The 26,558-nt window shown below is 49.9% G+C and overlaps 1 protein-coding gene across 13 annotated transcripts in view; it reads right to left on the bottom strand.

Moving 5' to 3' along the window:
• The window catches only part of KLC1 (kinesin light chain 1), a 60,670-nt gene that overhangs the window by 20,038 nt on the left and 14,074 nt on the right, over positions 1-26,558 (bottom strand). For all 13 annotated transcript variants that reach the window (XM_032345414.1, XM_032345415.1, XM_032345418.1 and 10 more), the window contains exons 2-12: positions 20,661-20,922; positions 17,608-17,838; positions 14,586-14,664; positions 13,888-14,113; positions 9,815-9,902; positions 9,111-9,212; positions 6,503-6,676; positions 6,263-6,362; positions 3,935-3,984; positions 3,787-3,854; positions 1,777-1,885 (exon numbers count right to left, since the gene is read on the bottom strand). In XM_032345414.1, the coding sequence (XP_032201305.1) occupies positions 1,777-1,885; positions 3,787-3,854; positions 3,935-3,984; positions 6,263-6,362; positions 6,503-6,676; positions 9,111-9,212; positions 9,815-9,902; positions 13,888-14,113; positions 14,586-14,664; positions 17,608-17,838; positions 20,661-20,921 (1,488 nt within the window). In that variant the 5' untranslated portion in view covers position 20,922. The remainder of the gene's footprint in view (positions 1-1,776; positions 1,886-3,786; positions 3,855-3,934; positions 3,985-6,262; positions 6,363-6,502; positions 6,677-9,110; positions 9,213-9,814; positions 9,903-13,887; positions 14,114-14,585; positions 14,665-17,607; positions 17,839-20,660; positions 20,923-26,558) is intronic.

Genomic DNA, 26,558 nt, shown 5'->3' with positions numbered 1-26,558 from the left:
GACGCTTATTTTAATGCAACACGTGTTGGCAATCCAGGGCTCTTTATATTGGGCAAACTGTTGCTCAGCTTGCTAAAAACTTTGTAAGCTCTTTGTTTTCTCACTTTCCTTCCCTGACGCATGTATGGTATGTTGTGGGATCTATTATAGGTGTGCTAGTAGTCGTTATTTTTTTCATGTGCCTTTTGCCCTGTGCGGCTGAGATACTACTTGCAGAAGTTTATAAGGTGAGAGCCATCGTACGTAACCAGCAGATGGCCAATCGCGGCAAGCTCAAGGAACGGTCTTAGTCGCCACCAAGTTACTCCTTGACTCCAATATTGGCTGAACAGATTATGCAGGCTTCCTCCTCAAGCCAGACAGACATTAGAGCCTTGACGGTTCTGACTCAGACGCTCATTATGATGGCTCTGGAGGCCAGTACCTCCCCCCAAGTATGGTTTAGTATGCTGGATCGGTAGCCAAAGACGGGTAAGACTGATCCCTCACCATAGCAACCTAAGACAGGGGCTCCTCGATCTGGGGGGAGTACCCGATGACGGGTAAGCATGTGTGCTGAGGATTGGCAACCTAAGACAGGCACGATCCCTGCCATATAAATAATAAAAAAGGGGGAGCTGTGGAGAGCCATGGAGCAGGAGCTAGGAGTCACGTAGACGGATATGCCTGAGGAGGAAGGGCTGTGAATGTTTAACCCAAAGAATATGGGTGCGCTCATGGGTGACGCACAAACAATGCCTAGAGTCACAAGAAAGATATATGATTTACCAGGAGTCTTGGGAAAGGCACAAGATCTGTAGAACAATAGAGTCACGTAGGCGCCCACGAGCATCTCACATGCTCACGGATAAGGTCATAGGTAGTATGTCTGATTGGTGCTTAGGTGTATCGTGTGATGTGGTGATTGGGCATCTCTAACTATTGTTAACTATAATAAGGGGCTAAAATTGTGGCGCGGGGTTCCTGAATCAAGATATGTAGAAGATTGTCAATAAAGAAGTTTGCCACTCAACCTCGTCTGCGGGTCGTTCTTGCGGGTCGAGAGCGACAACGCACGCGCGCGCGCAGAGTAGCGCATTCACTGGTTACCCGGCAGCCTCCCGGTCACGGGGCAGCAAGCACGCCGTTCCCGAGCTTCCACAGACGGCACCTCAGCCCAAGTCCGACCTCGCAGCGGACCGCTGAGTGCGCAGTGACCGCACCAGCCCACGACACCCCACCCCACCGGCGGCGCACGGGGGCTCCCGCCGCTCCGTCCTGCCCTCACACCTGCTACTTCCTGTCTGCTCTGGACTCACGCCGTCCCCGCCATGGCGGCTGTGAAGCGGTCGGATGTGCGCGTCCCTGCTGACGAGGGACGCAGAGCATCTCTTCACACGCGTGTGGGCATTCGTGTGCCGTCAGCAGAGAAATGACTATCCAGCTCCGTCGCTCACTTCTAAACTAGGAGATCCTTCTGTCTTACACATTCTGGGTACTGGGTCCTCAGATGTGACCTGCAAATGCTCCCATCCATTTCTGTGGGGGTCTTCACTTTCCTGTGTCCTAAGTGCACCAACATTTCTAATTCATGGTGGTGAATCTAACTGATCGACTTTTTCTTTTGCGGCTTGTGCTTTTGGTGTCACAGTTAAGCCTTTTAAACAATATAACTTTCCTTGCACAAGCTAAAATATTTTCTATTTCTAAATCAAGCCTTTGACAAGTCATATAAAAGAGAGTCATTACACTCAAAGGCCCAACAGGTGAGTTAAGAACAGAAGGCAGGTCACTGACCTGTTTACGGGACCTCATGGCAGCTTCTTCCAATGTCTCTGCAGCTTCAAATTTGCCTTGACGTCTGTAAAGTGCCCCAAGGTTTTTCAAAGTAGTTGTAACAGTTGGACTGTAAGAAAGCATAAGATACACAGACTTCTTAAATACAAGTTTTAGAACTACTATTAACCGCACAAAATCTAAAGCACTAACAAACAAGTTTGTGAGAAGTACTTTTTAAATTTCTACAGTACTTTTTTAAACTATAAATTTCCGTAAGCTTTGTTTTTTCTTCTTTGAAGCAGGCTCCACGCCCAGCATGGAGCCCAACTCAGGACTTAAACTCAAGACCCTGAGATCAAGAGCGGGATACTTAACTAACCGAGCCACCCAGGTGCCCCTCTGAAAAGTTCTTCTCTCCCAAAGGACCACCTGCCTACTTTTCAGCAGTGGGGCTGCCCCCGACACTCCCGTGGAGCCCTCCGCAGGGCCAGGGCCCGCTGTGCTGAGCCCCGCAGCCAGCACGACACGCTCATGTGCTCTTTGCGGGCCACAGCCGCTCTCACCATCCGCCAGCCCCGTCAACAGAAGCGTGTGTGCTGGCTCTGTCTGAGGACCACCATGCCTGGCCCGGAGCAGAGCTGCTCTGTCACTGGGCAGTAGAGAGGACACGGTGTCTGATGCTGCTATACACCTCCCTCCGTCCACAAGCAGAAGGGAAGCAGCGCAAGTGCAAAGGGTCGGAGGCAGGCGAGTGCCGCACACGGGAAGAGCGAACAGTGTGCACGGGGATGTGGCGGCTGCTGCACTCCTCACAGCAATCTTAGAAAAAGCTAGAAATAAACCTAAAAATACACCTAGGTGTGCTTTTCGCATACATGCGTCCTTCCACAGTTCTCTTTGTTCATAACAAGCGCTTACGGCACCGAAATAAAGAAGCTATACCCCAGGTCTCTGAGACATTTACGTAGCAGTGGAAAACACAAAGCCTATAAATTTTGGTTCTTATGGTAAGTGCTACGGGGAACCCAGAAGAGGGTTCAGAGAACTTTCCGGGAACAGATGACCGGCAGACTGGTCTTCTAGGGGAAGTCACAGTTATGAGAGGGAAAAATCTGCCAGGAAGGTGTTCCAGTCGGGAGACGAAACAGAGGTGCGGGCAGCACAGGCTCACAGGGCAGCAGGGGAGGGTCTCACCCTGCCCCCTGCAGCCACACAGTCCCCGGAGGTGCCAAGGGCCGCGAGGACAGGAGTGGGGGGGTCTGCCACGTGCCAGACACGCGACTGCCGAGTCCTGCAGAATGCGGCCGTCTCCAGAGTCTGCTCCGAGGCCACCCTGCACACTGGCTTCCTACTTCGTGACCTCCTCCTCCTGCGCTTTGGCAGCTGGCCTCGGGCAGAGCCGTGGTACTGGACAGAAGCTGAATTTCACCAACATTGCAGTGAGTTGTGTGTAGGTACATGACCTCGTTACGAAGTTACGGGTTTCCTGACTGGAATCTGTGAACGTGGGAGACTGTGCACACGTACCACCCGAAGGAACTTTCCGTGTTCAGTCATTTACAAGGTGATCTTAAAGCACAAGCACCTTCCAGGACAGTTTAGTTCAAAGGACATACCTATTGGGGCGCCTGGGCGGCTCAGTCGGCTGAGTGTCCAACTCCTGATGTCAGCTCAGGTCATGATCTCGGGGTCATGAGATTGAGCCCTGTGTCAGGCTCTGCGCCCAGCATGGGGTCTGCTTGTCCTTCCCTCCTTGTCTGCCCCTCCCACTGCTCGCTTGCTTGCTCTTGCTCTATCTAATCTAAAATATATAAAAATTTTTTTTTTTTTCAGATTTACTTCTTTGAGAGAGAAAAAATGAGAGTGAGCCAGCCTGAGAAGGGGGAGGGTCAGAGAGGACTCCCTGCCAAGCAAGGTCTCTCGGCTCCAGGATCATGACTTGAGCTGAAGGCAGTTGCTTTACCAACTGAGCCACCCAGGCACCCCACAAAATAAATACAATTTTTTATAAAGAAAAAAAAGACGTACCTATCAACTTTGCAGGCTTTGTACCAGCCGCCATACTCTCCAAAAGATGTCCCGTCCTTTTGCTTTCCCTAAGTCATAACAAATGAATATTTACCTTAAAACACAATGTAACCAATTTAGTAAACTTCTCAAAATAGTTTATTCTTACTTTGCATTCTTCTCTTTCTTCAGCGTGCATCCAAATGGGTTTATTTTCATCTAGGGGAGAAAAAATACCGTACTATGAAAGTGCAGCATGACAGGGCCCACGAGCAGAGGCTGTCGAGTTGCAGCGACTGCCAAGTTCTCGTTTCTCACGTGAGCCTCCTTAGGCGCTACTTTTTAGGATCTGGACAGAGGAAGTTCACGGTGGAGCCTATGAGGGCGGAAGAAACATGCAGATGGCCATCCACGTGCAGCGCCGTGAACACACACACACAGACACACAACCCCATGTACCCAAACAGGGCAGGCAGCTGTCAAGGAAGTGGACAAATACGCCGGGGCCCCTCAAATGCTCACACACCACTGGGGGGCCCTCCGAACTTCCGAACGCCAGCATTAAACAGGGGCTAAGAGAAGGGTAAGATGCTGGGAGCAGAGTGGAGAAAGATACTGATGAAGCCGTCTTAACTTTCAAGAACCTTAACCATGACACTCCGTAAGTCTCTACCAACCAGCGTGCCCACACCATGGAGCACAAGCAAGCTCAAAGCGAAGTTTCTGACAAATTTTCTTTATAAGGAAAATGCCTGAGGTCCAAGTATGAAAGAAACATGACTGTACGTGAAGTATGGCTTACGCACATAAATCAACCAGCACAGAAAGACACTACAAATGTCAGAAGGTTATCCGGGTGCTGGAATCATGGGTGACTTTCACGTGCCCTCTCTGCGTGAACTTTCAAGGATTCCCACCACGAGCACCGATCTCCAGTTCCAGAGGAAGAAACCGGAGCTCACACACCGTCCTCACTGACGACCAGACCTCGGACAAGCCGCTTCAGCTGCCGCGCCCTCACTCCTGAAATTCACCGGACTGTTGGGAAAATGACACACGCTCCCACACTGAGACTGCCTCTCGGGAGGCCGAGTCCACGGCTCCTCGTGTGATCAGGACTCGCTACGTCACAGGAGAAACCTGAAGCCCGATTCCAATACCGGCTTTAGGAGAGCGAACAGTACCTGAGGCCTACAAACAGCACGGAGCGCAGTCGGAGCTATTGAGCGAGGCAAACCGCTACGGCGGCCAGCCCGCAGCGAGCTAAGGGCGCACGGGCGGGGACCCCAAGTGACACCAGTGCGTGGGCGCGCCATGAGCAGCAGGCCCGGGAGCCTGAAGGGCACCCACAGACAGCAACAGGACACATCTGCACCTCGTGTCCTGCATGGGACATCTGTATGGAGGGCAAACACAGGAAAGCTGCTTTCACTAGAACTTAACTGGACTCTATGCTTGTTTTTAGAAAAGAAGCCAGCAAATCTTAAGGAAACAAGTATCCCCCAAGAACAGAGCTTTTTTTAAAAAGCATCAAGGAAATGCCCTGGAATCACTACACAATGCACCGGCCTCTGCAGCTGGAGGCGGGCTGCTGCCCCCGCCCACGACCCCCGCGCTGAGCCCGCAGCCTCCTGTGCACGGAGAGTAAAAGGGATCTACTGTTCCACTTAGCGAAGGAGGGGAAAAAGCTAATACACTCCGAAGACTTTTCCCAAGTGGTTTCTAGAAACTCTCTACACACGAAAACATTTATTAAGCAAAACCGCTTCCCCTGTGCAGCCTCAGGTTTCCTGCACACCAGTAATAACACTCATTCCCCACGCCTTGTGGAACACCTGATGCGGAGGGAAATAAATGCCTTACTTAACACACATATAAAACTGTTGCATGAAACATTTTAAATCTTTTAAAATATTTACCCCAAAACTGTATATTAAATACCCATAGCACTTTGAGGAATACGGAGACAGGCCTTGGCTCTTTTAGACAGTCCAATAACCCAGCAGGCCTGGCATGGGGTCAACCATTTACATTTCCAAAAGGTCCCACGTGGTGCTGATGCTACTGTCCCTGCTGGCGCCGGGAGAACCAGAATCACAGTAAATCCAGAGAGCACCGATGCCTCCAGAGAGGTTTTCTGGGGTTAGTGCTCTGAGTTGTGCAAGAGCAAAGCCTGGACTCCGGAGAGGGCAACGCAAAAAGACAGGGGGTAGCTGGCCTATCACCCCTGACCACAAGGCACGCGACCCACTGAGTACCTGGTGACCCCGCCATGTCCACTGGATGGCAGATGAACGAATCATTGAGCCCATGACACTCCGACTGTGTCCTATCCTCTCCTCTAAGTGCTATCGGCAAAATCATTTCTAAAATTCAATTAAATTCTACCTTGAAAATGAGACGGTGACTTGAGTATTACCGAGTTCCGGCTGGGAATCACCATTTTTAATGCACGCTAACAACCGTGTCTGCTCAGAAGCGAAAGCAGGGTCCTTACCATCTACAGAGCCAAACTCCCTTTCGTGTGCACGAGTGAGAATCTCTTTGTACAGTGTTTCTGCCTGCTTGAATTTTCCTTGCTTCAGATAGCAGGATGCCTTAAAATAAAATAAAGTACTTAGTAACTTCATTCGTAGAGAAGACACATTCCTGTCTACAGGTTAAACGACACAAAGCTCAGAGATCAAAAAACCAGCATTTGGGGCTCTACCTACAGCGGGCACCGCTGTCCACATACCAGGTTATTTTTTGTTTTGGCCACATTGGGGTCATCAGGCCCCAGTTTTGTTTGGTAGATCTCCAGGGCTCTTTGATAATAATATTCTACTTCCTCGTACTTGCCCTGATTCTGGCACAGTAAGGCCAAGTTATTTAACTGCTTGGCAACGTCGGGGTGATCCTTTCCCAAAACCTGCAAAGAAAAATGGGTGTGTTAGGAACATCGATTTGTTCTAGTGCCATCCAGTCCGTTCTCCACCCCCCAGGAGAAGGACCCTTTCTCAACACAACCGTGGCTGTGCCCACCGTCCAGGCCCACAGTCCCGCAGTATACACAAAGAAAAAAAACCAGACGGGCGCCTTGGGTGGCTCAGTCATTAAGCGGCTGCCTTCAGCTCAGGTCATGATCCCAAGGTCTTGGGATGGAGGCCCATGTCGGGCTCCCTGCTCCGTGGGGAGCCTGTTTCTCCCTCTGCCTCTACCCCCGTTTCCTCTACTTGGGCTCTCTGTCAAATAAATGAATAAAATCTTTAAAAAAAAAAAAAAAAAGAAAAAGAAAAGAAAGGAAGAAAGAAAGAAAGAAACAGCCAAAACTCATACTCTTGTTGGGTAAAAAGAGACTGTACGGATTTCCCTACACACTCTCAACCTTTCATCCTTACAGTGACCCCACACGGGGGCTGGCACAGGTGCCATTAGAACTCAGGGCCTGAAACTAGGAAATGGCTGTATAAAGATTATATTGGTATGACCCCCAAGTTCTGGAAGAGCCCTTTCTGACCCGAGCTAGCGCACCAGACTCTCCTATGCATGCAAACCTTCAAAAGGAATCTCTAGCTCTCGAATTCAGCCCACATATCCCTTCCCACTAAGACCTGAAGGTCCTCTGCACCCACCCCAAACCACAGCCCTCCTATTTCACACCCCACTTTCAGGGCTCCTGGAGCTCCCACCCCACATGCCTGGTGCCCTTCTCCCAGCCCCCCAGCTACACCCCCCACTAACTGCTCAACCCTCAGAGGGGCACCTCCTTCCATCCGGCTCATGGGAGCCTCAGCCCGTCTCTACCCAGGTTAACTCACAGGCATCCTGGTTGTTCTTTCTTTGCAAGTATCACCACCCGAAACGATCTTACTTACCTGTGTAGTCCGGCATTGCCCAGTGTAATGTAATGTAAGCCACAACAGTACAAATTCTATCTCCTACACCACTGTAACCCCAGTACCTAGAAAAGTGTTGACTCACAGATGAATAAATACTAACCCACCTCCCTACTACCTTGAAAAAACCATTCGTTCTCTCAGCCTCGTGCCCTCACCCATGTCCCCAGTGTGGCCTGCTGCCCGCCCATGCCTCTCTGCACGGCCTTCCCCTCCCTGCTTGGGGGACTTACGTAAGACCAGCTCCAACACTCAGCACTTGCGGGAAGCCGTCCCCGGTGCACCTGCACACCCTGGGCTTGCAGGAGTCCCTGCTCTGCACACTCCCAGAGCTCTAACCACGAAGCCCGTGCGGCCGAGCCCCACGGAAGGAGCACGCCCACCAGCTCTTACCACCCAGAACCCTCCGCACGCGTTACTAAATGAGTGAACGAAAGCAGCTGCGCATGGATAAAGCTGGCAGATGACAGAACAGAGCTCATAATCCTCCACTGGATACTTCCATGTTCTCTTCGACTTTACCCCAGGCCACTCAAAATCTATTTTAATTCATAGGTATCATGCAGATGGTGGCATGAGAAAAGTTCTCCTGTGTAATTTGATGAGGAGCCCCTTTTATTTCCCCTTTCCCAATTTCACCACATGGCCAAAAATTAAATGACCTTGCAGTATCACTGGTAAATAACCACAGGAAATATCAATTTAAAATACTACCCTTGGTCATTCATGGCCTGGACATGATACCAGAGCCCCCTGCCTGCTGAGATTACCAGGCCACGTTTCCCTAACACCTAATTAGCACAGGCTGCAGCCGCAGGACTAATACCCAGGACAGCGATGGAATCTGTACTTCTCAGCCAAACTTCAGTTCTGAAAATCACTTCATTTTTTTAAGCTATATAAGCATATTTGGTGACTTCATTTTTCAATTTCAGTATTTTTCTTATCCACAAGTACATGCCCCGCTATCAAACGGCAAATGCCCTCCACGTCCAGTCTTCAGGGGCTCCTCCTCCTGCAGTTATTTCTAGGCCACATCAGGCGGGCAGGGCACGAAGACTGAACCCACTCCCCCAACCCTTTTATTTATTTATTTATTTTTAAAGATTTATTTATTTGTTTCGAGAGCGAGAGAGCAGCACGGGCGCGCACGACCGGAAAGGGCAGAGAATCGCAAGCTGACTGAGCACAGAGCCTGATGCAGGGCTCGATCTCACGACCCCGAGATCACGACCTGAGCCAAAACCAAGAGGCGGACGCTTATGGGACTGCACCACGCAGTGTCCCTGAACACCCTCCTTTTGAACCCCAGTCGGAGTGGGCTCGTCCGGCTGCGTTTTGTGGGCTGTCTGCCTCAGCCTTTACCAGGTGAGTTTCTTCCAGGAAATGGTCAGTCACAACGTACCACAGGGGTCATTCCTCAAAACACAAAACCTGAAATACTTGAGTGCACGTCTTTGCCCGCACCTTCTCTCGGATCTCCAGCGCTCTCTTACACAGCGGTTCGGCCTCTTTGTACTTCCCTCTCTTGCCGTAAAGCACTGCAAGGTTATTCAGAGTCGCCGCCACCTGCCAACGGAGGGACCAGCAGAGACCGGTAAGCAGCGGCAGCGGCAGGACCTCAGTCTCACGCTCTCGGGGACGTGCTCTCCACGGAGCGAGGGGACAGGACTTCAGTGAGAAGCAAAGGGCAGTTCACAACGCGCTACAGGTTACACTGAGTGAACCGGAGACACTCAAATTAATCAATCAACAACACCATGATCTTGATTTTTTTTTTTTTTTTTTAAATTTCACTGGAAGCCACAAAGCCAACCCAAACACAGATCTGCTTGCAAATCTGGCCAGATTTTAAGAAAAATATAAATTCTTCAGAAAAAAATTTATAGAAGTACATGCAATTTGATTTCGGATAAAAAAACAGAGTACGTGATCCATGGGAAGTAGTGGTGATGAACAGATTAACGTGCACAGGCAAAGGCCGAGCGTCAGAGCCTCCAGGGCCAGAGCTCAGCGCGGGGACTGAGTGAGTGAGGACTCCTACCTGCACCTCTAGTCAAAGGGCAGCTCTTAAACCTTCCCTGTTGAGTTTAATATTAAAATGAGTTGGGTAAAAAAAAAATCTATTAGGGAAAATTAAATATAAAAAGGAAAGAACCAGATATACAAACCGCAGGATGATCTTTGCCCAAAGTCTTCTCACGGATGGCCAAGGCATCGTTCAGTAGATTAGCGGCATCTTTGTATTTATTCTGGTCTCTACATTGAAAAGCACACAGTAAGTGTTTTGGATATAACTTACGTCTTTTTTAAAATGCAATTTTGCAACTACAGAAATAAAAGTTAAACTTGAGCTATTTAAAAAATAAAAGTCCACTATTAAAAGGATCAGAAATACCACCAGTGTAGAAGAAAGAGACTCCACCAATAAACGGGAACTTGGAATCAGACCCAATTAGCTCTGGAACCTGGCCCTCCCGTCCAGGTTTCGGGGACGACACTGCCCCCGCACCACAGCACTGTACTGCAGAGTACAGAAGCCGGTCCAGAAGGCCGGGCAGAGCTTCACCTGCTATCTGACAGAACTGACCCCAGGGTTCGATCCCAGGCTCTGCCAGCGAAGGCCTGCAAGGCCTTGGGACATTAAGCAGCCTCCCACAGTCCCAGTCAACCCGTCTGGAAAGTGTCTTACCTAACTCACAGAGCTGCTCTAAGAAGCTAATGATATGCTGTGCATACAATGAAAAACCTTGTTAAAAATAAATACATCCCGGGGAGATGAACCATGCGAGACTGTAGACTCTGAGAAACAAACTGAGGGTTTTGGAAGGGAAGTGGTGGGGGTTTAGGGGAGCCTGGTGACGGGTATTAAGGAGGGTACGTATTACATGGAACACTGGGTGTGGTGCATAAACAATGAATCTTGGAACACTGAAAAAATAAAATAAAAAATAGTAATAAATAAATAAATATCTCCCAGTGTGTTCATCTGGTACACACCTTCCCACGGTCTGCCTGAGGGAGGAGGAGGAGGCGGCTCCTCACTGCAGTAAGGCAGAGCCCAGCCCCGGCCTCTGCCCTCCAACGTGACCACAGAAGTTATTCGCTCTGTGAGACCAGCACACGTGTTCCGTAACTGTGTCTAAGAGCTGCCTGGCAAGGCTTTGCCCTGCAGAAGCCAGACTCCCCTACGGGACACGCAAAGGGTCAGTGCGCCCCCAGAACCTCTGAAGAACTCTGGCCAAGGGTACAGAGGTTGTTTTCTCCCAATACCCTACAACACATGACAAAGTGGCTCAAACATTTTGTGAAAATCAGCAGGTATGACAGAAAGTCTCGAGAACTACTAGAGACCCTTAAAACCAGTTAACAAGAACTACCTAAAAGCCTGTGTAAGCTGACAGAGGCAAGGGGTACCAAGCACTTTTCCAAACTGTAGCAGGCCCTAAAATGTCAGCGGCTATTAATTAATTAGCCAAAGCGAGATGACACCAAGAGCACTAGCACTGGTTCTCAGGCGTGGCCCCAAACAACGACCGTCGCCCTCCGCCGGCACACAAAGAAACCAGCTGCGCCCCAGGAACTCTGGTGCAGGGGCCTGCACTCAACTGACCAGGAAATTCAAACTGAAAATGAAAACAGAAGTATACCACTGCACGCGGGAAACGCCTAACAGAAAAATGCACAAGATTATGGAAGAGTCACAAAAGAACACAAATGACTAAAAACATCCAACCAGAGAAACACGAAGGCAACCACCAGCCCTGCTTCCCATTACTGAGGCGCAGACAAGCCTCGCCGCCGGCCGGGAAACGCGGCTGGACCAAGAGAGGGATAGGGGCCGCCCCCGGCCTGAGGAGTCTGGCCACAAGTACCAGGCGTAGACTGTGTAGATGCTAACCCATTGCAGGAACCGATTCTCAAAAAATCCAAAATCTCAGACAAAACTTCTAAAGACGTTTATCAGTATGTTATGCTCTTCCCCCAAAGAGTTAAAATTAAACGTGCCCTAACACAAGAAAGCGGAGAAGGTTACAGGCCAGCCCTGGAGCGCAGTCCCGAACGTGAAAGTGAACGCGCAGAGGGCTTATGCACCTGTTCCGGACTTCTGACTCTCAGAACCCCTCGGCCAGAGCACTAAGGGGAAAAACCGCCAGACTGCAGCGAGGCCCGGAAATTCCTGCTGCCTGACACTGTAAACGAGGAACCGGCACACCTACAACCAACAACAGAAACCCTACGTGCATTTTTTTATTTAATTCATTTATAATAGTAATGTCTATTGTTGGCCAAAAGCTTTCATGTTACCACACACAAAACTGCTCTAAGCTTCATTTATCTGAAATGACCTCTACTCCCAACAGGAGTAGAACTCACGAGTAGCCCAACAAGGCTCGAACTCACGACCCTGAGATCAGGAGTCGGATGCTCTCCTGACTGAGCCAGCCAGTGCCCCAGCGCAGACACATTTGAAAAACTTTTGGAATGAAAGTGGCATCATCCGTCAAGATTTTAAATATAAATCCCCGAGTCCCTACGCTATGGTAACAGTGAAGATCCGCAAACCACCTCAACGTCCGCCGGCAGGGCAACTCAGAAAGGTCCGGACTACCCTCCAGAGCGCGCTACGCTGCCCAGAAGACCTCGGCTGACCACGGCCAGGGCTGCGGACATGCTGTGAAAGGCCGCTTGCTTTCTGGTGGTGTTTTGTTTCGTAAAGAAATCACTCACCTCTATGAATGGCTGCAACAGTGTCTCTTCCCTGAGCCCCTCTCTGTCCTCTCCCTCCGCACCGTCCCCGTCCCTGCTCAGACCCCAGCTCCATACCCCAAGGGTCCTGCCCTGCCTCCAGGCCCCAGTTACCACGCCATCCTGCACACAAGGCCAAAGGGACTCTGGTGACACCCGAGTAGGGGCCCACTGCTCCCCACCAGCACCCCTCAACACTGCCCGCAGGACCTCCACGGTCAGGCCCCGCTTCTCCCCGCCCCATCTCTTACTGCTGTCCTGCAGGTGCCGTCAAGCTTTGCCAGCGAGGTTCAGGAGTAAGCCCCAAACACACTCAACACCGCACACCATCTCCGCGGGCTAAAACGCCACCCGCCCTCCGAGGCCCGGCCGAGTAGGGCTCCCCCCACTTCCGTTAATCCTTCCCCTAGCCCCTCAACTGGAAGGAATCTTTCTGCTCCATGAAAACTTCTGTGTTATTCTATTAGCAGAACCCGGTCTCCTGCTCCTGCAACTGCACACAAATGTAAAGAGGCTCTCTTCAACACGAGGCCATCAGTTCCTTGAGAATGTCCTGTGTGCGTTTCACGTCTGCCAGGCAACCCCACACGTCACATGCCCCCAGTCCTCCCCTGGACCTCTGAGTACAACGGCCTCCATTTCAGATATAAGAAAACTTAGGCTCAGGATAGCTAAGGGCTCTGGACAACATCCTCTGTCTCGTGGCCATCTAACAGAGACAGAACCTGAATTCTCCTGACTTGAAATTCAATGTCCTGCTTTCTCCGAGGGCAGGAGCAACCCACTCATTCATCTCTAGGGCCTCACGGGAAGCAGCCGAGTCTGACCCATACTTGGGGGACCAAAATGTCGAATGGGGACAATCAAACCAGTGAAGAAACACCAATGTGTTAATCCCAACCCACAAAACAGGAAGGGCTACAGCAAACCGATCGTGCTGTGCGGAGAACCACTCCCTTCTCCGTCCAGACTCACTGCAGCTGAGTTCAGCCGAAAGACACACACAAGACTCTACCACATCACTCCCTGTGCCACAGGGCAAATCCCTTAGTTCCCTTCAAGGTGTTCACCAAGGGCTCCTGGGAGAAGCAGCATGCTAGCCTGAGGTAAGAAGTGCGGACAGGACACAAGCTGGTCCCCAACTTTCAGGGACACTGTTCTGGGAGAAGAGAACAAAATTCAAAGAACCCCAACGCCAAGCACAGTGAGAAGTGCCAGAGGAAAGGGAAGGGTTAAGGGCTCTGGGGGCACAACAGGGGCAAAGGGACTCAGAACCGGCAGAGAGCTAACAAAGCCCTCGAAGGGTGGGAAGGCTACTCTGGACAAAAGAAACGTGGTACACAGGACCTGGCGGAAAAAGGCAAGTGTGAAGAGACGTGACCAATGAAGCCAGCAAAGCAAGCTTCTACAGGTTTCCAGAAACATATTTCAAACCCTCCATGTTCATTAGAAATACTGTGGGTAGAGAAGACAAGGGCAGAAAATGAGTACTAGCCTGTACACCAAGGCCAGGATGTTCAGCATGGTGGCCACATCCGGGTGGTCGTGGCCGGACGTCTTCTCCAGGTCCTCCAGGGCCTGCTTGCAGAGCGGCACGGCCACCTCGTAGCGCCCCTGTGAGGCGTACTGGATGACCAGGTTGTGGAGAGTGCGCAGCCGTGCCGGGATCTCGTAGCCGCCCTGCTGTGCGGCCGCCGCTGCACTGCTGTGCTGCTGCTGGACTGCACACAAGGGACACGGGCCAGGCGACACCGTCAGTCAGACCCCCCCTCCCTAGCTCTGCTCCCGGGGGACGCCCAGCCCCCACGCTGCACAAACCTGTGCAGCACTGCCCTGGCGGGCGGGGGGCCGCGAGTCACATGTCAGGGGTGGTGTGATGCCCCAACAGTGCAGGGAGGCTCCCCTCAGCACCCGACCAACTCTGCCTGTGTCCCTCTGCACGAATGCACACACCACACGCGAACTGCTGGTTTGGGGACCAGGTTCGTCGTAGGGGCTGGTCCAACATGTACTGCATCCCGGTAAGAACACCTGAAGTTGTCTTGGGAAACGCTGGGTGACTGGTGTGCACGTGCCTCTGGGAAGCAGCTACCGGCACCAGGACGCCCACTGATTACGGCCATCACATGGGGGTAGGACAAGCCACCTTGGGTTTGTACAGGCTGCCGTGAACCACTCCCCTTGCCAACTTACTTCCTTGCCCAGGATCGTCGTCGTCATTTGGGAAAAGGTCATCCAGAGGTTCTTTGGTGGAATCAGTGTCTTTGTCCTCCTGTAAAAGCAATCCGGGAGAACTTCAGCCTTACCAGTACTACAAATCCTGCACCAGAAATCCTTCATACAAATATCAGTTTAACAAAACAATCTCAGAAAGGGTAACCGGTTTTAAAATCCAAATATAGGGACGTCTGGGTGGCTGTCGATGGACACTGCCTTCCACTTGGGTCATGATTCCAGAGTCCTGGATTGGCAGGGGGTCTGCTTCTCCCTCTGCCCCTCACCCCTGCTCACGCTCTCTCGGTCTCTCCTTCTCTCTCAATAAATAAATAAAATCGTTAAAAAATAAAGTCAATCAAATATGGGATTAACCACAATTTGGCTTATGTACAGATTTAGGAGAGAGTAATAAAGAGCCTGCCAGACTAGAACTCAAACCCGAGATGCAGGCCTCAGGGCAGCCGACGACCATGACGGCATCTCTATCCCTCCGGTTCTTCACGACATTCTGAGAAGTTCAAATACTGCAGGGAAACTCTTCCTTGAGATAAATTTTATTTGGAAACCAAATATGTAAAAACAGACTAAACTGGCCCATCGCTGAACGCCACAGAACTGGAGGGCTCAAGTCCCTCTTCCCTGCACACCACCACCACAGGACTCCTAGGAGCAACCTAAAACCTGCCAGCTTTCTTTTTTTTTTTTTTAAAGATTTTATTTATTTATTTACTGGAAGAGAAAGAGAGAATCCTGCATAGGCTCCACGAGCAGTGCAGAGCCCGATGAAGGGTTGGATCCCTTGCCTAAGATCCCGAGCCGTGACCTGACCCAAAAGTAAGAATCATCAGACACCCAACCAAGCCACCAGGCGCCCCAGAAACCTGCTGGCTTTAAGTCTGTGCCTCGAGTCTCCCCACAGATCCCCGGTTAGTGCAGGGATAAAACCCACGACGACACAATGGGAGCGAACAGACAACAGCCTGACCCAAGTGCAAAGTCAGCACCATCCTCCCTTCTCCCTTGCCTCTGGAAGGGGTCACGGGAGACGGACACAGACTCACCCGAATACTACTCCTGTCTGGGACGCATGATCTAAACACAGAGAGACATGAGACAAACCCAGACTGAGGAACAACCCATGAAGTAACTGATTCGTGTACTCTTCAAAAACATCTGTGTCATGAAAGGCAGAGAAAGACTGTTTTCTCTGTCTGAAAAGGACCCATTTCAGATGCAAGCCAGCCGAGGAGACGTGACAGCTGAGTGCCACACAGGGTCACAGACCAGCTCCTGCCGTGGTGAATGAAGGCCATGACCGGCTCTGCTGAGAGCAGGAGGTCACAGTGCAGACGAGCACCATGCCCGTGGGAAACTTCCGGACCAGAGCCGGCCCCGCCTGCACATGAGCACGTCCCCATGCCACGGAAACGCGCCCAGCAGCAGCCGCGGAGTGTGCCATGACCTGTGTTGCCTACACCAATGCATTCAGAAGAAACCATCATCCAGGTACACCCCGAAAGGAAAGGCAGAATCAGCTGTTAGCTCTCTTCTCCAAGCTCGGTATTTTCTCAAAATAACAAGTTTTAAAAGTCTCTGATTCAGGGCGCCTGGGTGGCTCAGTGGGTTAAGCCGCTGTCTTCGGCTCGGGTCATGATCTCAGAGTCCTGGGATCGAGTCCCGCATCGGGCTCTCTGCTCAGCGGAGAGCCTGCTTCCCTCTCTCTCTCTCTGCCTGCCTCTCCATCTACTTGTTATTTCTGTCAAATAAATAAATAAAATCTTTAAAAAAAAAAAAAAAAGTCTCTGATTCAACAAAACCTTACAACATAACACAGTATTCTAGGCGAAATCACAGGCTGCCATCTGTAGCTCATTTATTCTTATTCCCACAGCAATACGTCTTCTAAATCAAAAGCAAGGGAGAACTAGAGTCGGGCTAATAAAGCAAGGTGCTGTGGGTTAACGTGTCCAACAAAAACCACATACGGAAGCCTTCGCCCTCCAGGTGATGGCATGTGGAGGCGGGCCTTTAGGAAGTAATGTGGGTCAGGTGGAGTCACGGAGATGGGGCCACCACGACAGGACTAGTCTCCTTAACGAAAAGGAAAGAAGACACTAGATACCTCCCTCTCTCTGCACGCACCAAGGAAGGCCACATGAGGACACAACCAGGATAAAGGGCCTCACCAAGAACCCAACTGTGCCAACATCCTGACCTTGGAACTGTGGAAATAAGCCATGCAACCGTGGTATTCCGTCGCAATGGCCCGAGCTGATGAAGACCCGCACTCTGGCGACGGGAGACGTAACAGGAGGAGAGTCTGGGTGAAGCACGTATGGAAATTCTCTTTACTATCTTTTCGATTTTTCTGTGAATCTAAAATTACTCCAAAATTTGTCTTTAAAACATGGTTTTTTTTACCTGAATCAGATATAAATGGTAGATGAAAAACAAGACCGAGAAGAACAGCCTGAGAGCCAAGGGAGAAAGGAGAAAGCCAGGCTCCTTCGGAATATTCCAAACACACAGTAAGTCGGCAAGAGAGACCAAGGAGGAGGCATGAGTGAGGTAGCAAGAGAACCAGGTAGAGTCCCAGCAGCAGAAGAAAGAGTTTCAGAGAGAAAGGTGTCCACAGCACCACCGGCTACAGGTGGGGAGTCCCAAATCTGGATTCTAGACAACAGGATGCGATGCACACCGACCTGAGGAAAAGTTCCAGCATCGCGATGAGCTTGGAAGCCAGACCCAATGGGTTCTCAAGCGGGGAAAACTCATGAGGTGCCTCTCTGCATCGTGCCTTACATGTACAAGGTTGTGTGCACATGTCTGACCACCGCACTAAAACACACCTGTGTTGTGTGACCTGCCCAGGGAGTAAGCCCCAAGACCCATAACCTCCGGTGGCTCAAGGCAATCATCAGAGGAGGGAAACACAGCCGGACTAAAGCAGCCGACAACACGGTCAGCTGTCAGCGCTGCGCCCCACGGAGCCACTTACGGATGGGGAGATGTCGTCATCGTATTTCTTTAACTGATTCATGAACTCCAGGTGCTTCTTCTCCTCCTCCAGCTGAGCCACGGACTGCTCGCTCTTCTGCAACTTCTGCTGCGTGTTGGCCAGCTCGTCCCGCAGCCACTGATTCTCCTGGCACAGCCGACGAACCTGTGCGCGCAATTTCTGCTTCTCAGACTCCACAGCGTTCAGGTGGTTGGACAGAGCCATCATGACCTGAGGAGACAGAAATGCTGACAGAAGCCCCGCATCGGGCTCTCTGCTCAGCAGAGATCCTGCTTCCCCTCTCTCTCTCTCTGCCTGCCTCTCTGCCTACTTGTGATCTCTCTCTGTCAAATAAATAAATAAAATATTTTTTTTAAAAAAATGGGGCGCCTGGGTGGCTCAGTGGGTTAAGCCTCTGCCTTCAACTCAGGCCATGATCTCAGGGTCCTGGGATGGAGCCCCACATCAGGCTCCCTGCTCAGTGGAGAGTCTGCTTCTCCCTCTCTCTCTGCCTGCCTCTCTGCCTACTTGTGACTGCTCTGTCAAAAAAACAAAAAACAGGGGTGCCTGGGTGGCTCAGTGGGTTGCACCTCTGCCTTCGCCTCGGGTCATGGCCTCAGGGTCCTGGGATCGAGCCCCACATCAGGCTCTCTGCTCAGCGGGGAGCCTGCTCCCCCCTCTCTCCCTGCCTGCCTCTCTGCCTACTTGTGATCTCTCTCTGTCAAATAAATAAAATATTAAAAAAAAAAAGAAAAGAAACGCTGACAGCCTGCAGCGCCCCTCCCACGCTTCTCACCCCCCGCCGACGCGGGCATCCTGGGCCGGCAGCTCTCGCTTCCACTGCGCACATGTGCTCTGACAGACAGGTACAAATGCCCATGACTCTCCTTGTCACCCTCAGTCTCAGGCTACAGAGGAGGCCACGGTAAAGATTATCACGTGCTGGGCGCCTGGGCAGCTCAGTGGGTTAAGCCTCTGTCTTCGACTCAGGTCATGGTCCCAGGATCCTGGGATCGAGCCCCGCATCAGGCTCTCTGCTCAGCAGGGAGCCTGCTTCCCCCTCTCTCTGCCTGCCTGTGATCTCTGTCAAATAAATAAAATCTTTAAAAAAAAAGAGTATCAGAGTATCACATGCTCAGAACATCTACAGAAACTAGATGCTGTTCTTTTGTTTGACAGCATCTCAAATGGACCAGTGATGGACACACAGTTACTCTTCTGACAAGACTGTATGTTCTTTCCTTCTACCTAGGTGGCTCCGACATCATTTCTCAGAGGCGCTTCTCCATGTAAGAGTGTGTGCACAAGCACACACTGTACAGAGTGCCGGTCCCTCCAGGAGGGGCAGGTGACAGAGCTAAGGAAGGGCATGCAGACAAATCTTTGATGTTCCAAGATAAGGGAAGAAATCTTTAGCTAGCCGCCTAATCAGGTGTTCACACTGGTACATCTCTAAGCTTAGGGCCACGTCACAAAATCCGGTGACTGTCCCAGGGGTCTGCCTGCGGTGCACCAGACCTGCCGAGGCAGAGCACGCCCCCTGGGAAGTGCACAAGCAGAAACACCTGGGCAAAGTTGGCTCCAGTCTGTTCTCTCGTTAGACAATGCAACTGCCCTGCCCTCTACTATCCTCCTACCTTTGACCTAAACTCCAGAAGGTGAGGCCGTTTCCTCCTCCTTTTCTTAACTCGAGTATCTGCCCAACTGAAAAGGAAGTCCGCATTCACATCACTTTTCAGTAACAGAAAATGCCATAGAATACCCTCACAATAACCAAGCCAAGTTAAATTCCACAGTGAGGTCTTTCACACAGTCCGGATGAAGAACTCTAAAATCAGGGTCTGGACGGTCACTGTGACAAACGGTGTTCTCTACGTGAAAATGGAAACTAGTGACCCAGCGGCCCCGTTCAGCTTTCATCGCTCACAAGCGGAAAGCTAAGGGGCACCTGGGGGAAGGTTAAATGTCTGACTCTTGGTCGCAGCTCAGATCATAATCTCAGGGTCCTGGGATCGAGGCTTCCCCGCCCCCAATGGAATCTGCTCGAGATACTCTTCCTCTCCCTCTGCCCCACCCAACGATGCGCACACTCGCTCAAATAAATCAATCTTTAAAAAAAAAAAAAAAAAAAGAGGAAAGCTAAGAAGAAAGAAGCCAAATTTCACTGTGTGATTTTGCCTAAAATATGCTGGCAGAACCACACATTATCAAGGGGCAGGGCTACCACAAGAGGCTTCTTTTCTTTTCGGATTGACTGATCTTAGGGGGAAGCGTGAGGGAAAGGGAGACTCTCACGCAGACTCCCCGCAACGAAGCAGGGCTCGGTCTCACTATGAGATCACAACCGGAGCTGAAACCCAGAGCTGGATGCTCAACCGACTGTGCCCCGCCCCCCAGATGTTTCTAATTTTTTCACCTCTATGTCCCGCATGATAAAAACAAAGGTTTAGTCATATATATAGCAATCTCGTCTTGGAGAACTGCAGAAACTATTAGCTGTTGGCCAATATCCATTCTCCCTTCTCCCTCAAGCCTAAGAACGTGGACCTTGAAGTAGGCAGAGCACATCCCCCAGGCTCCTCACCACGGGGTGTGGCCAGTGAAACGTCAGCAGGGTTGTGCACCAGCTGGAAGAAGTAAAGGGAGGACGTACACCCTTCCTGTCCTAGAACGGGGTCAGACGGCTGTGGCTGGAGCTCCAGCTTAGTCCACAAAAAAAGACTGTGCACCGCAATGCAGAGGCCTGCGTGTCCCTAACGACCATGCAGCTACACAACCCTTCCAGGAGTAGCCCACCTCGGTATTTCTTTATGTATGTCTACGATGTTTAAGCCACTGATTTCGTTTTCGGATACATGCAGCCAAATCAAATCCAAAATGGCAAGGTTACCTCTATTTTGGCTCTGCTCTTTAAAACTCAGACATGCCCAAATCAATCATCATTTATATACTGTACAAGCTGATCTGTTATTCTAGAAGTGTATTTCAAAACAAAATCTCCGTTCTCCAGACTGTCAAGTTCCTACTCCTGTCGGAGGCGACTTCATTCATACCTGTGCCTCACTCAGGCCAAGCTCCAACATCTCCAGAGACTTTCGGATCATGTTTGATTTCTCTTCCACCAGATTACTTTCGTCATCTTTCTTCAAACACTTCAGGGTCTCCAGCAAACTCTGTAAGATGGAATTGTGCTCGTTCTTCAAAGCCTCCAGCCCCTGAATCACTTGCTTTGTCTTAGAAATAATCTCATCCTGTGTCAGCTTCTCCAACTTGTCTTCCTTTATATACACCATCGTGGACATGTTGTCGTACATCCTAGAACGGAGGAAGAAAAACAGATGAGGCATCTCATCACAGGTGTCATTTATGTTACACCTCCTATAAAATACACTGTGTGAAAACTTTTAGATTAACATTTTTATAGATGAATAATAGATGTGTGTATCTGTGACTTGCTAAAATACTGTACTGTTCCTCTTTTCCCTCTGCAGATCAATTTAATTACTTTTCTGGCTTATACCTGAATTCTTTCTAATGGGAGAAATGACAACACTTGAAATTAATGCCGAAGAGTAAAAGCACCAAAACACCCAAATGGCATTTCTACAGCACAAAGCCTCCGCGAACAGGAGTTCTCTGAATGTCTGCAAGCTTTTTCCCCCTTAAAAAAAAGCAGAAGGGACAGTATATTCTTGGTAACATATTTACCAGACAAAGCCTTGAGAAGTGGTCACAGCTGGAAGGAAGAAAACCAGCAAAGGAACATGGGAACAACCAGAGAAGCAGGAGAAGGACTAGGTCCGTCGGCAACACGGCAAGAGAGCGGCGCGAGCAGAGCCGTGGGCATGAGAAGGCGCGAGGAGGGCGCGGGCTAGGCAAGCCTACGGGGTCCCACTAGCCGAGAGGCCACCAGATTCCAGTGTCTGGAACTGGCTTTAAAATAATAAAATGAGGAAGAAAAAGGAAAGGGGCATATAAAACAGTGTCAGCACACCCATGACTGCTGAAACTAATAGGTCTTAAACCCCTAATTCAGTTAAACAGAAGAAAAGGTCATGGTGAGCATGAACGCGGCTCGGGAGACCGACGCACTGAAGTCAGACTCAGACGCGCGTCACCGTGACCCCCCTCAGAGCACTGGGCACTCCCCGAGGTCCTGCGTGCTGTCACGTATCGTTCATAGCGCCCTGAATGCAAGCCCTGTCGGAAAGGCAAGGCCTCGATCTTGTACCCGTCCCACTACATCACATCCCCAGGACGGCACCGAGCCCTGGCCGACCGCGTGGTGCAGGCCTGGACAGACAGACAGACGCCCATGCAGGAAAGGAGCGGCAAAGCACCAAACCCGTGCCTAAGGAGCGCACCGTGCGGAGCCCCTGTGGTGTTCAGTGAGCACGTCGGATGCCTGAAGCCGAACACTGGCTCACTATACTGGAATTAAAATTCAAAACTTTACTAAAAAACATTAAATCCTATCAACTATAGAAACAGTCAGTGTCCTCTCTCTGTAAAGAAGGGAAGAGAGGAGTTTTGTTTATAAAAAAGAGAAAAGAATGGGAAGGGGCAGAGGGTTTTATGCCCCACCCCCTGCACAGGAAAAGTTTTATATACTTTTTGCCCCACTCCGCTCCCCTCCAGCAACTCTCATTTGCTTCCCATAATGAAGTGCCTCTTAAAGTTTGTCTCCCATTCCAATTTCACCTTATTTTTTTTCTCCCTTCCCCTACGATCCTGTTTTGTTTCTTAAATTCCACACAAAGGAGATCCCATGACAACTGTCTTTCTCTGGTTGACTCATTTCGCTCAGCATAATCCCCTCTAGTTCCATCCACGTCTTGCAAACGGCAAGATTTCAATTACTGATGGCTGAGTAATATTCCACACCCCACATCTTCTTTATCCATTCATTCATGCACATCTGGGCTCTCTCCAGTTTGGCTATTGTGGACGCTGCTGCTATCAATACTGGGGTGCACATGTCCCTTCGGATCACCACATCGGTATCTTTTAGCTAAATACCCAGTAGTACAATTGCTGGGTGGTAGGGCAGCTCTATTTCCAACTTTTGAGGAAACCCCACAGTATTTTCCAGAGTGGCTGTACCAGCTGGGGCAGGTTTAAAGAGAAGTAGCAAGGGATGCCAGGGTGGCACAGTCAATTAAACATCAGCTCCTGGTTCTGGCTTAGGTTGTGACATCAGGGTCCTTAGATCACCACCCCTCCAGTCAAGTTTACCTGAGCCTGCTTGGGACTTTCTCCCTCTCCCTCCCCTTGCCCCGCTCATGCACGCACACACCCTCTCCCAAAATAAATAAGCCAAATCTTAAAACAAGGGGGGCCTGAGTGGCTCAGTGGGTTAATCCTCTGCCTTTAGTTCAGGTCATGATCTCGGGGTCCTGGGATCGAACCCCACATTGCGCTCTCAGCTCAGCAGGGCGCCTGCCTCCCCCTCTCTCTGCCTGCCTCTCTGCCTACTTGTGATCTCTGTCAAATAAATAAATAAAATCTTTTTTTTTTAAGATTTTATTTGCCCTTAAATAAAATCTTTTTAAAAAAAATCTTAAAAACAGGAGTAGCAAAATCATAACAGGTAGGATTTACATATAGGAAAAAAATCAAAACACAATGGGAATAACTTAATCACTTGAATGAGGGGATGCCGCAGTTAAGTAAACACATTTAAAGAAATTCCGGGGGCCCCCTGGGTGGCTCAGTGGGTTCAGCATCTGCCTTCAGCTCAGGTCATGATTCCAGGGTCCTGGGATTGACCCCCGTGTTGGGCTCCTTGGTCAGCGAGGAAATCTGCTTCTCTCTGGCCCTGCCCCCCACCCTGCCATGCTTATGCACACATGCTATCTCACTCCCTCTCAAAAATAAAATACTTTAAAAAAATTTTTTTTAATTTAAATAAAACAAAATGGCAAAAAAATAAAAGAAAACATGGATAAGATTCACCAAGTAAGAAACTTCTCAAGCTTGCTATTTAAACTCCCAGCTGAAAGGGTCATGGTAGTGTTTTCACTGATTTCTAAAGGGTAAAAATACTGGAAATGTAGGTCCACGCAAGCATCGCACTTCCTCAGCCTAGCAACCACGTCGTCCCTAAGACTTTCTGCTAACTCTGGGGCTGTGTGTGCCTCCCAACAGCCTGGAACAATGAATGGGCCAGAACAATGCCCGGCACTGCACAGGCATGCCTGCGGCAAGTATGTGCTCAATAAACAAACGAGCCAGCAACGGAGCCGGCGCTTTTGAACCCAGTATCTTTTTATTCCCTCACCTGCTACGGGACCTCGCAAATCCATGGTTCAACAGGCAAAGCCACTGTGGCCTAATTATTACACTGTATGTCTCAGATTCAAATCCCCTTTAACATAACCTGTCCTTTATGTCAAGACTTAAGTTGTTTTTGTTTTTGTTTTAATTTTAGTTACTTAAGTAATCTCTACACCCAACATGGTGCCCCAAAGATTTCTCTTAATCACTGTGTTAAAGCAAGTAAAACACTCAAGTCTTGGGGCTCCTGGCTGGCTCAGTTAGAAGAGCAGGTAACTCTTTATCTTGGAGTCCTTTTGAGTTCGAGCCCCAGGCTGGGTGTAGAGACTGATTATATACACGAACCGAGGAACCTTCAGCATTACGAGGAACTCCCGCTAGGAAACTGAGAAGCAGGAACGCAGTGTCCCCTGAGGCCAGGGAACTGCAAGAATTCTCCTGGGCAACATCCCCTGAGGCCGGGGAACTACAAGAATTCTCCTGGCCAACACAAAAGAGAAGCGGAGGACCCAACCCTCAACCACAACCTGGTCCGTAGGACACCAACAGCCAGGCCTTCACCTCCAAAGGGGGAGGTAAGAGATGAAACCACCTCAAAGACAGAAACAGCCACTCACTCAGTTAAATACTTACTGCGCACCAACTCCATCTATGTCAGACACTACTCAAGGCATAGGAGTGGACTTTACCAAAACAAACAAACAAAAAAAAACTTTTTTAAAGAAAATAAAAATATCATGGTGACAAAAGAATATCCTACATGATACCAGGGGGTTGAGGTCATGCAGACAGAATTAAAATAATCAGAATGGATTCAAACTTCTCAAAAGCAACAGTGGAAGTAAAAAGCAATTAAACAAATGCCTCTAAAATTCTCAAGGAAAATTATTCCCAATTTAGAATTTCATAGCCAGGGGCACCTGGGTGGCTCAGTGGGTTAAGCGTCTGCCTTCGGCTCAGGTCATGATCTCAGGGTCCTGGGATCAAGCCCCGAGTCAGGCTCTCTGCTCAGCAGAGAGCCTGCCTCCCCCTCTCTCTGCCTGACTCTCTTCCTACTTGTGATCTCTCTATTAAATAAATAAATAAATTTTTTAAAAAAATAAAAAGAATTCCATAGCCAGCCAAACCCTCAATCAACTGTAGGAACAAGAGAGTAACATTTTTAGACATACCAGGTCTCAAAAACTTCTACCTCTCATGCTCCCTCAGGTTCAGGAAAATGAGTGCAAACAAAATGGTAAGTCGAGAAGAAAACATGAAAATAGAGAGAGAGAAAACATGGACTATGGGGCACAGGTTCACTGTGGGGAAGACAGAGCTTCGCACCAACCTAGGGACAAGTGCTGTAGGCGAGGACAGATTAGAGCCAACTTAAAAAGGAAATGAAAACAAGATAATTAGCTCTGAAGGAAAACAAAAGGTCAAATAGGAAAAGTAATCATCATTTACTATATAGCTCAGCTCTTGCATTTATAGAGTCTAAAAATATAAATGGTTAAGACTATCTAAACAGGGGCACCTGGGCGGCTCAGTGGGTTCAAGCCTCTGCCTTCAGCTCAGGTCATGATCCCAGGGTTCTGGAATCGAGCCCCACATCAGGCTCCCTGCTCGGCGGGTAGCCTGCTTCTCCCTCTCCCACTCCCCCTGCTTGTGTTCCCTCTCTCGCTGTGTCTCTGTCAAATACACAAATAAAATCTTAAAAAAAAAAAAAAATTAACAGGCAATACAATTTTCAACAGTGTGACAAATTTTACCGAACCTTACCCCCCTCTCGAAAATTAAAAACAAGAGGGGCACGTGGGTGGCTCAATCAGCTGAGCAGCTGACTCTTGATTCTGGCTCAGGTTGTGACTCCGGGGTCATGGGACTGCCCCCACACCCCCGACGGGGCCACACTTGGGAAGAGTCTGCTTGGCCTTCTCCCTCTTCCCTAACCCCTCCCTAGTTCAAGTGTGTGAAAACACACACGTGCTCTCTGTCTCTCAAATAAATAAATAAAATCCAAAAAAAAAAGAAAGAAATAACGGGGCGCCTGTGTGGCTCAGTCAGTAAAGCATCTGCCTTCGGCTCAGGTCATGATCTCAGGGTCCTGGGATTGAGCCCCACACCGGGCTCCCTGCTCAACAGAGAGCCTGCTTCCCCCTCTCCCTCTCCCTGCTGCTCTGCCTACTTGTGCTTACTCTCTCTCTTGCGTGTAAAAAACAAGAATTAACAAAAAGAAAGCAAAGGCCAGAGAAGGAAAGAGCATCATTTTGGTCACTTTACTTCCCTGGTTTTAGCATGTGAAATTCTGCCAGGAAGCAGTAAAAAGCTGATGTGGTAAAGGTTTAAGACACGCACACAGAGAGAGAGAGAGAGAGAGAGATAGGAGCGCCTGGGTGGCCCAGCAGCTGCCTTCAGCTCGGGTCCTGATCCTTCAGTGCCAGGACTGAGCCCCCGTCGGGCTTCCCGCTCAGCAGAGAGTCCGCTTCTCCCTCTGCCTCTCCCCCACCCAGCTCCGGTTCTCTCTTGCTCACCCTCTCTCTTAAACAAATAACTAAAATCTTTAAAAAATATATATATGGGGCGCCTGGGTGGCTCAGTGGGTTAAGCCGCTGCCTTCGGCTCAGGTCATGATCTCAGGGTCCTGGGATCGAGCCCCGCATCAGGCTCTCTGTTCGGCAGGGAGCCTGCTT

This window comes from Mustela erminea, chromosome 5 (assembly GCF_009829155.1).
Source record: "Mustela erminea isolate mMusErm1 chromosome 5, mMusErm1.Pri, whole genome shotgun sequence".
Lineage (NCBI taxonomy): Eukaryota > Metazoa > Chordata > Mammalia > Carnivora > Mustelidae > Mustela > Mustela erminea.
This window is presented reverse-complemented; position numbering and strand designations above follow the sequence as displayed.